Source organism: Ovis aries, chromosome 1 (genome assembly GCF_016772045.2).
Source record: "Ovis aries strain OAR_USU_Benz2616 breed Rambouillet chromosome 1, ARS-UI_Ramb_v3.0, whole genome shotgun sequence".
NCBI classification, from domain to species: Eukaryota; Metazoa; Chordata; class Mammalia; order Artiodactyla; family Bovidae; genus Ovis; species Ovis aries.
In genome coordinates, this window is record NC_056054.1 from 260,056,701 (window position 1) to 260,071,490 (window position 14,790).

General features: G+C 36.3%; 1 protein-coding gene across 1 annotated transcript in view; it reads right to left on the bottom strand.

Annotated features, from left to right (window-relative positions):
* The window catches only part of BRWD1 (bromodomain and WD repeat domain containing 1), a 123,515-nt gene that overhangs the window by 67,447 nt on the left and 41,278 nt on the right, over positions 1-14,790 (bottom strand). The window contains exons 13-18 of the mRNA XM_027960640.3: positions 14,146-14,244; positions 11,135-11,285; positions 10,778-10,912; positions 6,793-6,921; positions 6,395-6,620; positions 2,614-2,799 (exon numbers count right to left, since the gene is read on the bottom strand). Of these exons, the coding sequence (XP_027816441.1) occupies positions 2,614-2,799; positions 6,395-6,620; positions 6,793-6,921; positions 10,778-10,912; positions 11,135-11,285; positions 14,146-14,244 (926 nt within the window). The remainder of the gene's footprint in view (positions 1-2,613; positions 2,800-6,394; positions 6,621-6,792; positions 6,922-10,777; positions 10,913-11,134; positions 11,286-14,145; positions 14,245-14,790) is intronic.

The following is a 14,790-nucleotide window of genomic DNA, read 5'->3' on the forward strand; positions in this document are numbered from 1 at the left end:
ATATCCCAGGGCTGATCTCCTTCAAAATGGATTGGTTGGTTGGATCTCCTTGCAGGCCAAGGGACTCTCAAGAGTCTTCTCCAACACCACAGTTCAAAAGCATCAATTCTTCGGTGCTCAGCCTTCTTCACAGTCCAACTCTCACATCCATACATGACCACAGGAAAAACCATAGCCTTGACTAGACAGACCTTTGTTGGCAAAGTAATGTCTCTGCTTTTCAATATGCTATCTTGGTTGATCATAACTTTTCTTCCAAGGAGTAAGCGTCTTTTAATTTCATGGCTGCAATCACCATCTGCAGTGATTTTGGAGCCCCCAAAAATAAAGTCTGACACTGTTTCCACTGTTTCCCCATCTATTTGCCATGAAGTGATAGGACCAGATGCCATGATATTCATTTTCTGAATGTTGAGCTTTAAGCCAACTTTTAACCATACAAGACTGTTAATATCATTTGTTTGAGATTAGCAAACTCTCCAAAGTACCCAAAAATCTATCAAGAGAATGAATGAATAAAATCAGATATAGGCATACAATAGAGTACACAACAGTCAAAATTAATCCAATGCAATAACTGATTAATCTTAAAAATATAGCATTCTAATGGCAGAAAGTGAAGAGGAACTAAAGTGCCTCTTGACAAGGGTGAAAGAAGAGAGTGAAAAGGCTGGCTTAAAACTCAACATTCAAAAAAGTAAGATCATCGCATCCAGTCCCATCACTTCATGGCAAATAGATGGGACAAGAGTGGAAGCAGTGACAGATTTTTACTTGGGCTCCAAAATCACTGCAGATGGTGACTGCAGCCATGAAATTAAAAGACGGTCCTCCCTGGAAGATAGCATATTAAAAAGCAGAGACATCAATTTGCTAACAAAGGTCCATCTAGTCAAAGCTACACGGTTTTTCCAGTAGTCTGGTATGAATGTGAGAGTTGGATCACAGACGTGGAGCGCCGAAGAATTGATGCTTTCAAATTGTGGTCCTGGAGAAAACTCTTGAGAGTCCCTTGGAATGCAAGGAGATCAAACCAGTCAATCCTAAAGGAAATCCACCTTGAATATTCATGGGAAAGGCTATTCCTGAAGCTGAAGTCCCAATACTTTGGCTACCTGATGCAAAGACCCAACTCACTGGAAAAGACCCTGATGCTGGGAAAGACTGAGGGCAGGTGGAGAAGATGGATGAAATGGTTGGATGGCATCACCAATTCAATGGGCATGAATTATAAGCAAACTCTGGGAGACATAGGAAGATAGAGAAGCCTGGCATGCTGCAGTCCCTGGGGTCACAAAGAATCAGACACAAAGTTCCCTTTATAAACCTTTTTATAAAGTTTCAAAACAAAAGCTTTTTATTAATACATTTAAGAATGTCAGGTCTATTTTTAGAATGCAAAGGAAGGATCAAAAGAATTGTCATCTTGGGAGACAGAAATAGGGCAGGACCACATTAAAGATGTGCATTATTATTATGATTGAAAAAAAGAAAAAGAAGAGCATCTGTGCACCAATGATAAGACTATGTCAATAACAAAATTTGAGAGTTTCGTTGCTGTTGTTAAGTATTTACTTATTTACTTGGCTACAGCTGGTCTTAGCTGCAGCATGCAGGATCTAGTTCCCCGACCAGGGATCGAACCCAGGCCCCCTGCACTAAGAGCATGGAGTCTCAGTCACTCAATGACCAGGGGTTCCAAGAACAAAGTTTTGACAGACCTGATTCTGTGCTGCTAGAAACCAAAACAACTAAATATATAAAAGAAGTAAAACTTAAAGTATAATGCACTAATTTTAAAGAGAATTAATGAAACTTTAGGACCTAACAGTCATTTCAAATAAAACTCTAAAGCTCTCCAAGTTTTCTGGAGTCCAGTGGTTACAACTCTGTGCTTTCACTGCTGAGGACCTGGGTTTGATTCTTGGCCAGGAAACTAGATCCCATTGGTCATGTGGCCAAAATAAAAAACAAAAAATCTAAAGTCTAGGCAGATTAGATGAAAGAGAGCAAGAGTGAAATGGCAGAAAGAACTGAAGAAACTGTTCAGAACAGAGCACAGAGCAATAAAGAGACAGGAATTTCTATAGCATTTTATGGACTCAAAAAGAGGTTTTAACTTTCCCAGAATTCAGCTGCATATCACCCATCTCTTCTAGATTATTTCCATTAGTATAATTATTACCACATTCCAGTATTAAGTACTTTGCCCTGAAATTCACTGCAAGCTTTCTGATTCTATAAGAAACATTAGGGCTCTAATCAATTAACTTTTTAAAAGATTATATAAAAAGGAAACCTAATGTTCCTTTAGAAAACACTTCTGTTCTCTTTTTAACTCAACACAATTTAATATAATGTTGTAAATACTCTTATTTTAGAGCAGGTACTTTGAAAGTACCTGAAATTCTTATGCTCATTTCTTAGTCTTTCAACCATACCTAATAAAGCTATCCTCCAGACTTCTGCTCAAAGTTGTAAAGGTATACTGCTTAGCATACTGCTTTTATACTGAAAAGTTTTTCACACTGGATGCAGGGGACAATGACTTCATTTATTCATCAATTTCAATCTAGCCATGTTAAGGCAAAATACCTCTGCTATATTTCTTACCTCTTCGGGGTGTTTCTTCCCCATTTGAAAGTCCACTTGGAACAGCCTCCTGACCTGCTCCCATTCTCTGATCTTGCTGCTGCTGCAACTGTCTTATCATTCCATCCAGGACACTGCGCTCTGGGCTTCGTTCACCATTATCATTGGTTTGCAGGCTTATAATTTGTTCTATTACCTCTCCATCACCTGCAAATTCAATGAATGACTATCACATCATAATATATACCAAGATGGAAAAAAAACTTCCAACAAGTTAAAATTACATTAGCAATTGTCAGAAGACTTGTTTTTCAAAAATAATCATTAAAGATAGCCTTTATTTTCACAACTAATTAAGTTAGAGAAAAGATTCAAAACCAACTTTATAGTACTAAGTACCACAAAAACCTCAACAGAGCGTCTGAAATCTGTCTAAGTAAGTAGAGGAAAATACATTTCAGTGAAAATCTTGTTTTTCTGTTTCAGATCAATGCCTCTTATTTATACATTTCATTAAAATCTTATTTCCCAAGGTCTCTGACTATAACAGATCAACAAAGAATCAACTGGACTTCATTATATACCTCTGAGTTTTCTATGCAGCTCAGTCTCTGATGTAGAGAAAAGCACTGGCATTTCTTTAGTCTTAAGAAATAAAAAAGAGTGAGTAACACCTTTTTGGCCTACAGCAAATGACCACTCCGAACTCCAGCTATAATTCTTCAGATATAAAATCAGATTTTTTTAAGTGTCTTTGCTTCTTTATTTTTCAAATAATACGTTTTCAGAGATATTTAACACAGTCATACTTAGTGTAAATGGAGAAAAAGTGCTAGACAGTTGTGGGGTCTTGAAATGTACTTAAGACACTAACATTTTCATACAAAAACAATTCCTTCCTTGTCCTCCCACCATAAAATACATCTTCTTTGAGCACAGAACACAGACCTTCCAACCACACCAGCTTATAAGCAGAATTCTAACAAACTGAAATGAATAGGGTATCAGGCAAAAAGAATGCAAAGATATACATGTATATTTGCATCCACAGTAACACATGAAAAACTGAAAAATGTCATACTGTTTCAGGGAAAAAAGAAGACTCTATCCTACTACATGAGTTAGAGTCCCTTGTATCTCAGATAACATTTCCATTTTACTACGGAAATCAATGAAGAACTTAAAAGAGTTAAATAAAAATCACTGAAGCTTTTTTGATGACTGTCAAAAAAAAAAAAAAGCTAAGAAAGCAGAAGTGGAGCCCTAATCTAAAAAGGATAAGAAGACTTTCATTAGAACCAGGAGTAACATAACATTCCTAAGATCACAACATGGAGCAAAAGGGAAAAGAGCAGAAAAGGAGACTTCCAATCCTCTCCCCTCTCCCCAAAAAACCATGTAACGTTTCTCTCCTGGCCCTGGACTTAGATTTAAGCTTGGCGAACACCATTAGGAATGATACTGGTTTCTATCTGGCATAATGCAACCACTATTCAAATATTAAAGAAGGCTTCAATGCTACAGTATTCTTTCACTACAAAATACTATAGCACTGGAAAGAATACAGGAAAGAAGGGCTTTCATATAGTGGATAACTGGGACCCCTGAGAGAAGACAATGGAGTCCAGTTTTTGGATTGCTCCAGGTAACAGCCTGGAGGCAATTTCCAAGCTGTAGAACAAGGAGGGAACCCAAATACCATCCAGAAATCACACTGAGTTGAGAGACAGAGGTCAGGGTCTGGGGGCAAGTGGGAAGACTAAAATATGCAGACTGGTTAGAAGAATTGAAAAGATACGCCATGATAACACTAATTTTAAAAAGCTGGATTATTTTCAATAATATGAAACAAACAGTCTTCAAAACAAGAAATACTCTCCCAAGAATAAACAGGGACATTTCATAATGATGAAAGAATTAACTCACAAAGAGCACAATCTGAAATGTGTATTTACATAGTAACAGAATTTTAAAACACATAAAGCAAAAAATGATTGAATCAAAGGAAAAAAAATAAGACAAATCCACAGGATAGATGGGATATTTCAGCACTCCTTTAAACAGCAACAAAATGGGAAAGAGCCAAGTGTTCTCCAGCTACTAGTGAATGGATAAATAATGGTATATCCATGCAATGGTGCATGATCACTAAACAAGGAAAAAAAAAAAAAAAAACCAGAGTGATATCTGCAACAACAGGAATGAATCTCAAAAGCACCATGCTAAGTTAAAGAAGCCAGACACAACAGACTACATATTGTATGATTTCACTGATATAAAACTCCTTTAAAAGGAAAATTTAAAGTGACAGCAACAGTCATTACAAGGGGCCAGGAGAAGGGAGAGGAATAATTCTACACAAGCTCAGGAGAATTTCTGGGGGCACTGGAAGTGCTCTGTATTTGGATTGTGGTGGTGGCTTACATGACTGTCTTAACATTTCTTAACTCATTTGAATTGCACACTTAAAAGTGGTCAATTTTGCTGTGCGTAAAGTATACTTCAATCAAACTAATAAAAAGAATTTGGAAGAGTAAACATATGATGATTTACATTAATCTTTAATCTTAAAGTTTTAGCAAATCAATCCTCATCCAAACAAAAGTATCTTTTTAAAATTTATTTTTAATTGGAGGATAATTGCTTTACAATGTTGCGTTGTTTTCTGCCATATATCAACATGAATCAAGTCACAAGTATACACATCCCCTCCCTCTTGTAACCCCCTACCACCTCCCACTTTATCGCACAGATATATCTTTTTTCCTTTGCTTAGTCCAAGAATATTAGAGAAAAACGCTACACCACTATGAACAAAAACAAACAAAACAAAGCAAAACACCTCTGCCCTTGGCTAGGACAGGCAAAGGACAAGATGGAACTGGAAGCTCCTCTGCCAGAAAGTTAAAGTGTTCCAGGAAGGATGGGGACTTGGGAAAGGACACAAAACTCGGCCTAAAGGGTTTCACAGCCAAATCCAAGATAACGTGAGCAACTAAGTAACAACAGTACTGGACTTTAACTCACTATATAATAACCCGGAAGTCCAGACTAAAACTTAATAAATGAGAGAGTAGTAGATGGTCAGCTAATGATAAAATGAAAAGGCAATGATAAAAGAGTTAGAAAACCATTTCACACCCTTCAGAACAACAATTGATTCAGGCCAGAATTACCAATGGATCCTCAAACTTACAGGTAAAGTTAGAAAAGGAACAGGTTATTTATACAAGTTACTAAATAATTACAAAGAGGAAAAAACCTTCAGAGTGGAGAACTTTGGCAGATACCAAAGTCAACACCACCAATAATTGGATGAAACACAACCATAGGCATCCTGACATGATACTCCAAGAAGACTAAATCATTTATGCTGTGCTCTTCAAAAATGCACTACGTGAACTTAATGACAGCTAAATTTAATGTTCAGTCCCAAATTAAAATCTACACCAAGGAGGGAAAAAAAGCTGTAACAGGCATTATTAGAATAACAAAATTTGATTACAGGCTATAATAGTATAAATGTTAAATGTTCTATTTTTGATAACTATTCATGATTATATAAGAAAACATATTTGTTCTTAGAAAATACATACTTAAGTATTTAGGGGTAATGGACATGAGGTCCAGAACTTAAGTCTCAAGTGGTTCACAACAATGATATGTATCTAGAGATAGAATAATAAAACAAACATTGCAAAATATTAAGGACTGGTAAATCTGAAAGTATAGGAGTTCTCTGTATTATTACTTACATTTTTCAAATCAAAAAAAATTTTTTTTAAAAAGGTTTAGCACTTACTTGTTGCCACATAGCCTAGTTGTGGAACCAAATGTTCATCTGCAGAATTTTCTCGGCCAGGCACTAATCGCTGATACTTAGTTGGATGAGGGTTTCCATCTACATCTACCAAGAATGGTGGAGGCATGAGGTGAGGGGCCTGCTGAGTCTGCTCATCTAAGACGTAATTATTAGAATCCCTAATCAGCGGTCGATAGTCAGTATGGAAGAACATCTGATCAGGAATCTAGAAATGGAAAATTTACAGACTGAAATTTTGAGGATTAAACATGTTAAAGAACATATATATTAACCAGTTAATTTTATTGGAAAGGATAAAAAAAAATCAATATATCTAACCTATTTTAAAAACATCCTTCTTAACTATTTACATGCTCTAAGAAAGTATGTAAAATGACCTTTTCATATGGCTTGCTGCATCCAAAACCAAATATCAGAAGGTGACCGTGAGAATCTGTACAGGCAAAATGCTGTCCATCCTGTGAAAACTTACAATCAAAGACAGCTCCATGTCCTTGTCCTTCAATCTAGGAAACAAAGATGGAAAATTTTATAACCATCTCTATGTAACACCTTTAGTTATTATATAAAATTCTGAAAAAAATATTTAAAAACGAATTTTTCATTAAGCATGTTAATATTTTCAAAAAGTAAAATTCACTTTAGATATCACTGGCCTAGGAAAAACCTTGATGGATCTTCTGAGAATTAGTTCATAAAATGATCAAATGAAAAGATCATAAACCAACCCAAAGTGAAGGCTTTTTTTTATGTCTTACAAGAGAATGAAAACTCCATAAACTTTCTAATACATAACAAAAATCTACTGAATAACAACTTACAAGGTAAATGATTAAAGATTAATAATGTGTGTTACTTATATGAATTAAAATCAATACTTTTATGGAGTTTAAGCTTTCCACTTAGATGACTAACCACCATGCAAAATTTGTAATGCTGCAGTGTCTCAAGGGTGCATATGTAAATTCTTTCACCTGCAACTTCCTTACTTCAGACTGCCACAAATTTCTAAGTGCGTTGTGAATGTTAGGCTTCCCTCATAGCTCAGTTGGTAACGAATCCACCTGCAATGCAGGAGACCGTGGTTCGATTCGTGGGTCAGGAAGATCCCCTGTAGAAGGGAAAGGCTAGCCACTCCAGTATTCTGGCCTGGAGAATTCCATGGACTGTATAGTCCATGGGGTGGCAGAGTCAGACACGACTGAACAACTTTCACTTTCATGAATGTTGCCTTCAGTAAGTAACTTCTAAACTGCTTTATTCTTGTTATTTTAACTCTAAATTTGATTAGTTTAGTATTAACAATTTATAGTTATATGAGATGTTTCATTAACTCATTAGTACAGAGTTATGCATACTTGTTTCAGCATATAAATAGTAATTAAAATTTAGAACAAGTTAAACTAAATCAGTACTGGAAAAAGGAATCATCCACCCAAACAAAACAGAAGGATTTATTTTCATTGCCAGAACAAACTCTCATACATACCTAAATAACCACTTGAAAAACAATTCACTTCTGCTATACCACACATGAAAGAGTGCCTTTAACAAAATGGGGGGGGGGGGCGGGAATTAAGGTATTAGGATACTTAGGGACCTGCTGAATAAGATAATGCCCCCTGACCTGAGACTCTCAGTCCAAGTAAAGCAAAGGCAGGTGGGGAGGCAAGAGCCCTGGGCTGGTCAGGCAAAGCTGGTGGCAGCTACTTTGCTACCACACATGTGCAACTAACCTCACCAAAAGTTAAGGGTTCCTACTGAGAAGGAAGTTTCTCAAGTGGGCAAACCTACCTAAGCAGAGCAAGACACACACCACTTTTTATCTGCTGTCTGAAGAGTCCTACACAATCATTCCTGATAAAACAAAAATAGCCTGCAGCTGTGTCCAGAGAACACTTCAATGTCACACTATGTTTCTTGGGTTAGTCACTCAGTCATGTCCGACTCTGCGACCCCACAAACTGTGGCCCACCAGGCTCCTCAGTCCATAGGATTCTCTAGGCAAGCGTACTGGAGTGGGTTGCCATTTCCTTCTGCAGGGTATCTTCCCAACCCAGGGATCGAACCCAGGTCTCCCACGTTGTAGGCAGACGCTTTACTGTCTGAGCCACACACTATGTTTACTACTTTTTTAATGAAATACTGTCTCATTAGTAGCTTAAAACCCAAGAATTAGGAGACTCTCGGGTGATCAGTAAAGGTAAGAATTATTCAGCCTACAAGGCCAATTTCTGGTGTTTGACTAGAAATAAAATCATTATTGTCCATTTGAGACTTTTCAGGTCACTCTTTGGCTTAGTGGTTATTTTAGATTATATTCTGTTTAAAGCCTGAATTAATGTGGTCTTCTGTTTTAACAGATTAAATTTAGGATGTTCCTATTGAGTTTTAAAGGACAATTAAGAAGACGGTAAAGCATCTGTCTACAATGCGGGAGACCGGGGTTCAAGCCCTGGGTTGGGAAGATCCCCTGGAGAAGGAAATGGCAATCCACTCCAGTACTATTGCCTGGAAAATCCCATGGACAGAGGAGCCTGGTAGGCTACAATCTATGGGATCGCAAAGAGTCGGTCACGACTGAGGGACTCCAAGATGGATGTACCTATGAGTTTTAAGGCCACAGAAAAATGAAAGAAGGTTTATTTCTTTTCCCAGGATTCCAAACAGAGATACAACATTCAGAGGTGCCTAATGATGTACTTTACGCTATTTGAATTGTTTCAGTGCATTCAATGTTAGTAAATAAAACACTTTATTTTGGACAGTTAAACTGTCCAATGTAAGCATACTGAAATTAAAATTTTTAAAGTAAAAAAAAAAAAAAAACACCCAGCAAAAACATGGCACACATGGACGAAGATGGTTTTCAATCAAAAGGTCTAAAAAACACTCATCTATAGGATGCTACTGTACTGCCTCAAAAATTAATTAACCTTTGAACTGGGTCTCAATATACATAAAGAGTAATTTTAGAAAACCTATCATGTATGTGTCTCAAAAGTCTTAACAATGTATAAGCCCTTTTATACATTCCCCTCAGAATTTATCCCAAGGAAATAATCAGGGATCTACATAAACAGACATATATATTCAAACTGTTGCTGCTGTGCAGGTTTTAGAAACTACTTAAATACTCAACAACAGCAAATTAGCTACATAAGTAACACTCTTCTAAGAAAGGCTGAATTAATCATCAAACATACATTTACAAATTCTTAAAAAATATTTAAGGGCTTGAAAAGCATTCTTTACATAAAATGAGAAGGGATTACAAAGCTGTGTACAAAAGAGTAAAAACAAACAAAAAACTACGTGTAACAATGCCAACTAGTAATTCTATAAAAATGATGCCATCAGAAAATCTTCAATGGATATTGATACCTGTGAAAGTTTAATAAGGAACCAGACATTTACACAGTTTGGAAAAAAATCAGTTTAAAAATTACAAAGAGAAGAAACATTTAAAAAATTAGTGTGAAAACTTGGCAGATGTCACCTTAACCAAATACTTATAATTATCACCATATTAATAGTGGAACATATAAACATCATTAGCCTCCTAATACAATGCATGGAGGGCACATTATCATTTTTTTAATCAAAAAATTTACAACAGTATTACATCATGAAGAAATAACAGACAAAACAAATATCCTGTAGTATTACTTGTCTGTAAAAAGGCAAGATATGCAGGGTAAAGGATTACTGATTTTACATAAGTGGAAATACATAACTACTTAATATGATACATGATCCTGAATTAGTCCAAGAGGTAAAACATAACTATAAAGGCATTATTAGGACAATTGACAAGTTTTGAATGTAAACCAGATTAGGTAATGCTACCTTATCAATGTTAAATTTGTTGATTTTTGGTGACTATATTGCAGCTATGTATAAGAAATTCTAAAAATATGCAATAAGATCATAATCTGGTTTTCAAACATATGTGTGCAAGAAGAAAAAAGCTGAGGAAACAAAAACGATGTTTGACTCCTGAGAGGACTTTACTGAATATTATTTTTTATTACCAGGTATTTCAATAAAATTAAATAGTGAAAAGGCATGAATTACCGTAATTTTGCCAATTTAAACACAGACAGGGACACATTCACAGACACAAAGCTAAATATATTTTAAAAATCTTCCCCTCATGTGAATTAGTTATACAGATTTCACTTACATATGTACATGTGAACATATGACTATCAGATATTTATCAGCCTTAAAGTAGTACCCTGATCTTTAGAAATACAAACTGCCAAAAACATGCAGGTTCGGCTACATGGGTAAGGAGACTTATCCAAACATTTGAAACAAGTGCAAACAGGCACAGAGACACACACTTTCTGCACTTACCATGTTGAAATAATGTTTCATCTTGGTGCCTTTTGTGATATCCCATATGAATATGCTGCCGTCATGTCCTGCAGATAACATAATTCTGGAATCAAAGGGATGTGTCTCCAAAACAAATACTTCATCAGCATGTCCCTTTATTCAACAAAGTCATATAGTTAAGGAGGGTCTGAAGGTTATAAGTTTAAAATTAAAAGCCCATGTTGTCACAGTATCCAAGGGCTTTTAAAAATGCATTAATGACAGTAATTTATACATTAGTATATATACAAATTTCTATTCATTTGATAATATAAATAAAAGGTTTTTTTAAATTTGTTAAAAATCTTTATTTGTTGTATGTTATAAACTACCTACCAATAGGTTATGAAGCAGCTGTCCAGTGTAAGAATTCCACACTTTGAGGACATGATCATTCACAGCTGTGACAACAATGCTATCGTTCTGATTCCAAGCTATCATTGTTACTTTGGGTTTCATAAACCTTTCCTCTTCCAAAGATAAATCTCTAAGAAAAAAAATACAAGATGTGCAGTGCTGTATGTGTAGGCGGCTACACAATCTCTCATGGACACAAAAATAGTAAATAATCTAGCTCACGTCCACACCTTATCCCCTTCACAGAGTTTATCACATCTGACCCACAAGAGGTTATCTACAAACAGATGAGAGCAAGATCCCAAGGGGGAAGGGATGATCCAGAAACAGTTCAGAGGCTGAACACAGGCAGATTCAACACCACCATTATTCATAAAAGCACAGCTTTTCTCTACACCTAGGATTCCTTTCTCTTGACTGCAAGGCCTATCGGTAATATTTTCAACTACTTGGAAGACAGGAAGAAGGTGATTCACCTTCACGCCCCTAATGTCTAGAAAAGTTCCTGACAGACTTTCAGTATGCTGAACTACCTCTTTACACTTCCCTACAGACTGTTCCTACGGCTCCCTTGGCAAGAAGGGTCTTATACAAACATGTCTGCAATGTTTTGCTGCCTTCATGAAAGCAATATGCAGTTTCTGTGTAAAATACAGCAGTCAGTAATATGGGGGAGGGGGAGAACCTAGCTGCTTCTGAAGTCCTTAGAGCACATTCAATGAAATTATAAACATAAAATAAACATGTATTTTAAAGAAAACAGCTATAAGGAAGAATACTATGTAACAACTATCTGTGTAAGCACAATGGAACACAAATGACTGAATAATTCTAACTAGATTATTCAGAGGAAGTGTAACGCAAGAGACAAAATGGAATACAAGCTAGGATTCCAGGCTTCACTTGACTTTACTAACAGATGTGTTGCATTTCATCGAATAGATCAGCCAAGATCAGAACACTAGAACAAATATATCTATCAATTTGTACACACAGAAAACACTGCTTTTCAAGATTTGCAAGAGGTAAAACTTTAAATGAGAAAAGAATATTTCTACCAGGAGGGGAAATATAGGGAAAGTTCTCTCCATGAAGAGAGTATAGCAACAAGAAAACTAAACAGTTCTCAATCTCATTTAAAAAAATTCTGGACCTCCCTGGTGACCCATTGATAAGGAATCCTCCTGTCAATGCAGGACTTGGGTTCAGTCTGAGTCCAGGAGGATTCCACATGCCATCAGGCAACTAAGGCCTGAGGCAGCCAAATAAAATATTTTAAAAATTTTATTCAAGTTTTTACAATGATGTTGCTATTTTGTCTAATAAAGTAACTGTTCATACATGAATACGGTTTCAAATTTTCTTCACTGTTATTCATTCATTATTATTCACTTTCACACTAAAATGCTGAATATCCAGATGTAACATTTTTAAGTAATTGTAAAGATTTGTTTGTGTACAGGGATTATCAGATTTGTAGTATGTATCCTTTCCATTCTCTACCACAGGTCATTTCACAAAGATATTAATATCAAATTTATTTTGAAATCCAATACAACTGTTTGAGCCACAGTGGAGAATGAGTTAATTTCTCCTACTATCACTAAAAATAAAGCAGACATGAAAATTTCTAAACAACAGAATGTGTAACATTTCTCAGAAAAAATGCTAAAAACAGTGATATGACTACTCTACACCAAGTAGACTGGGCTTGCCTCGCAGCTCACTCAGTAAAAAATCTGCCTGCAATGCAAGAGACCCAGGTTTAACTCCTCAGTCGGGAAGATCCCCTGGAGGAGGAAATGGCAACCCACTCCAGTATTCTTGCTTGGGAAATCCCATGGACAGAGGAGCCTGGCAGGCTAGTCCATGGAGTCACAAGAGTCAGACACAACTTAGCAACTAAACCACCACCACCACACCAAGTTCTGGTAGAAATCTGCATATGATTTTCAATTGCCAATAGTACTTAAAGGCAGGCAGTTTCATCTCCCAGATGACGAAACAGATTGTGATGGTCTCAAAATGATATAGCTATAAAAAGTGTCAGTGGTATTTGAGCAAAGTTCTGACTCCAAAATGCATTTTCTTCTCACCACCTATACAGTCTCCCAGTATGTAAAAATCCAAAAACACAATGTATTTGAAATTTATATCATCTATCTTGGGAAATACTGAAATTATCTCAAAGCTGCTCAAAATATGTTTGAGACCCTGGAGTGTTGGGGGAGGAGGACAGTTAAGACAAACTTGCCTTCAATACCATTTTACAAACCAAAATTTTACCATGTAAAATGAAAATATAACTCCCAATGGAGACTAATTTTTAAAAACAGAAACAATAAAATGTATTTCCTTACTTTTTTTTTAAACCAGATATAGCTTTTTAAAATATAACTTTTTAAAGATTCATGTCAGTGTGTGGCAAAACCACAACAATATTGTTAAGTAATTAGCCTCCAATTAAAATCAATAAATTTTAAAAATAAAATAAAAAGTTATAGATCTTTACATAAGTAAAAAAAAATTAAAAAAATAAAAATTCCAAAAATTGTATTTTCATTTTTGTTTTCCCAGCTTGTAGGATCTTAGCTCCCTGATCAGATTGAACCAATGGCCCTTGCAGTGGAAACCTGGAGTCTTAAACACTAGACTGCCAGGGAGGTCCCATCCTATCTTCAGAAAAATAGAAGTTTCTGAAAATCTCCACGTTTGACATACTTGAGTTATTTATATATTTAAAACACTAGGTGGTTTTAAATGCAACACCTCAGAGGAAGTCAATGCTTTGAACAATGGAATAAATACAGTGTTCTTTTCTACATAAATCTAAGATTATAATAGGTTTAAGTATCTGTCAGATATGCGGGAGGGAGCCATTCACTTAGATCGGAGGTGGCTCTAGTTCCTGAACAAAGCAAAAAACCAGTCAGAGAGACAGACCAAGTTCTCAGGATGCACCTACTTAGAAACAAACCATCTCAACTTACCCTGAGATTCTAGTGGCCATATCTAGTAAGATGCTTCTCCATTCTAACTGTTCAAATCTCCAAATTCGTGCTGTTCCATCTCTGCTACCACTTAAAAACCTTAAAATAAAAGAAACAGATCTACTTATATACATGCTACCAAAGGGTACAGTTAAACCACAAGCAAAAAAATTTTTAATGTAGCTATCTTGACTGCAGGTAAATCTACAGGTGTTAATTCCAAAAAGACAGGGATTTAGGGCCTACCTAAAAGGAGAAAAGGAGCTTTCCTTGTGACTCATCTGGTAAACAATCTGCCTGCAATGCAGGAGACCTAAGTTCGATCCCTGAGTTGGGAAGATACCCTGCAGAAGGGAAAGGCTACCCACTCCAGTATTCTGGCCTGGAGAATTCTATGGACTGTATAGTCCATGGGGTTGTAAAGAGTCAGATATGACTGAGTGACTTTCACTTTCTAAGCTACCTGGTGTCTCAGATAGTAAAGTGTCTGCCTGCAACGCGGGAGACCCGGGCTCGAGACCTGGGTCAGGAACATCCCCTGGAGAAGGAAATGGCAACCCTCTCCAGTACTCTTGCCTGGAAAATTCCATGGACGAAGGAGCCTGGTAGGCTACAGTTCATGGGGTCGCAAAGAGTCGGACATGA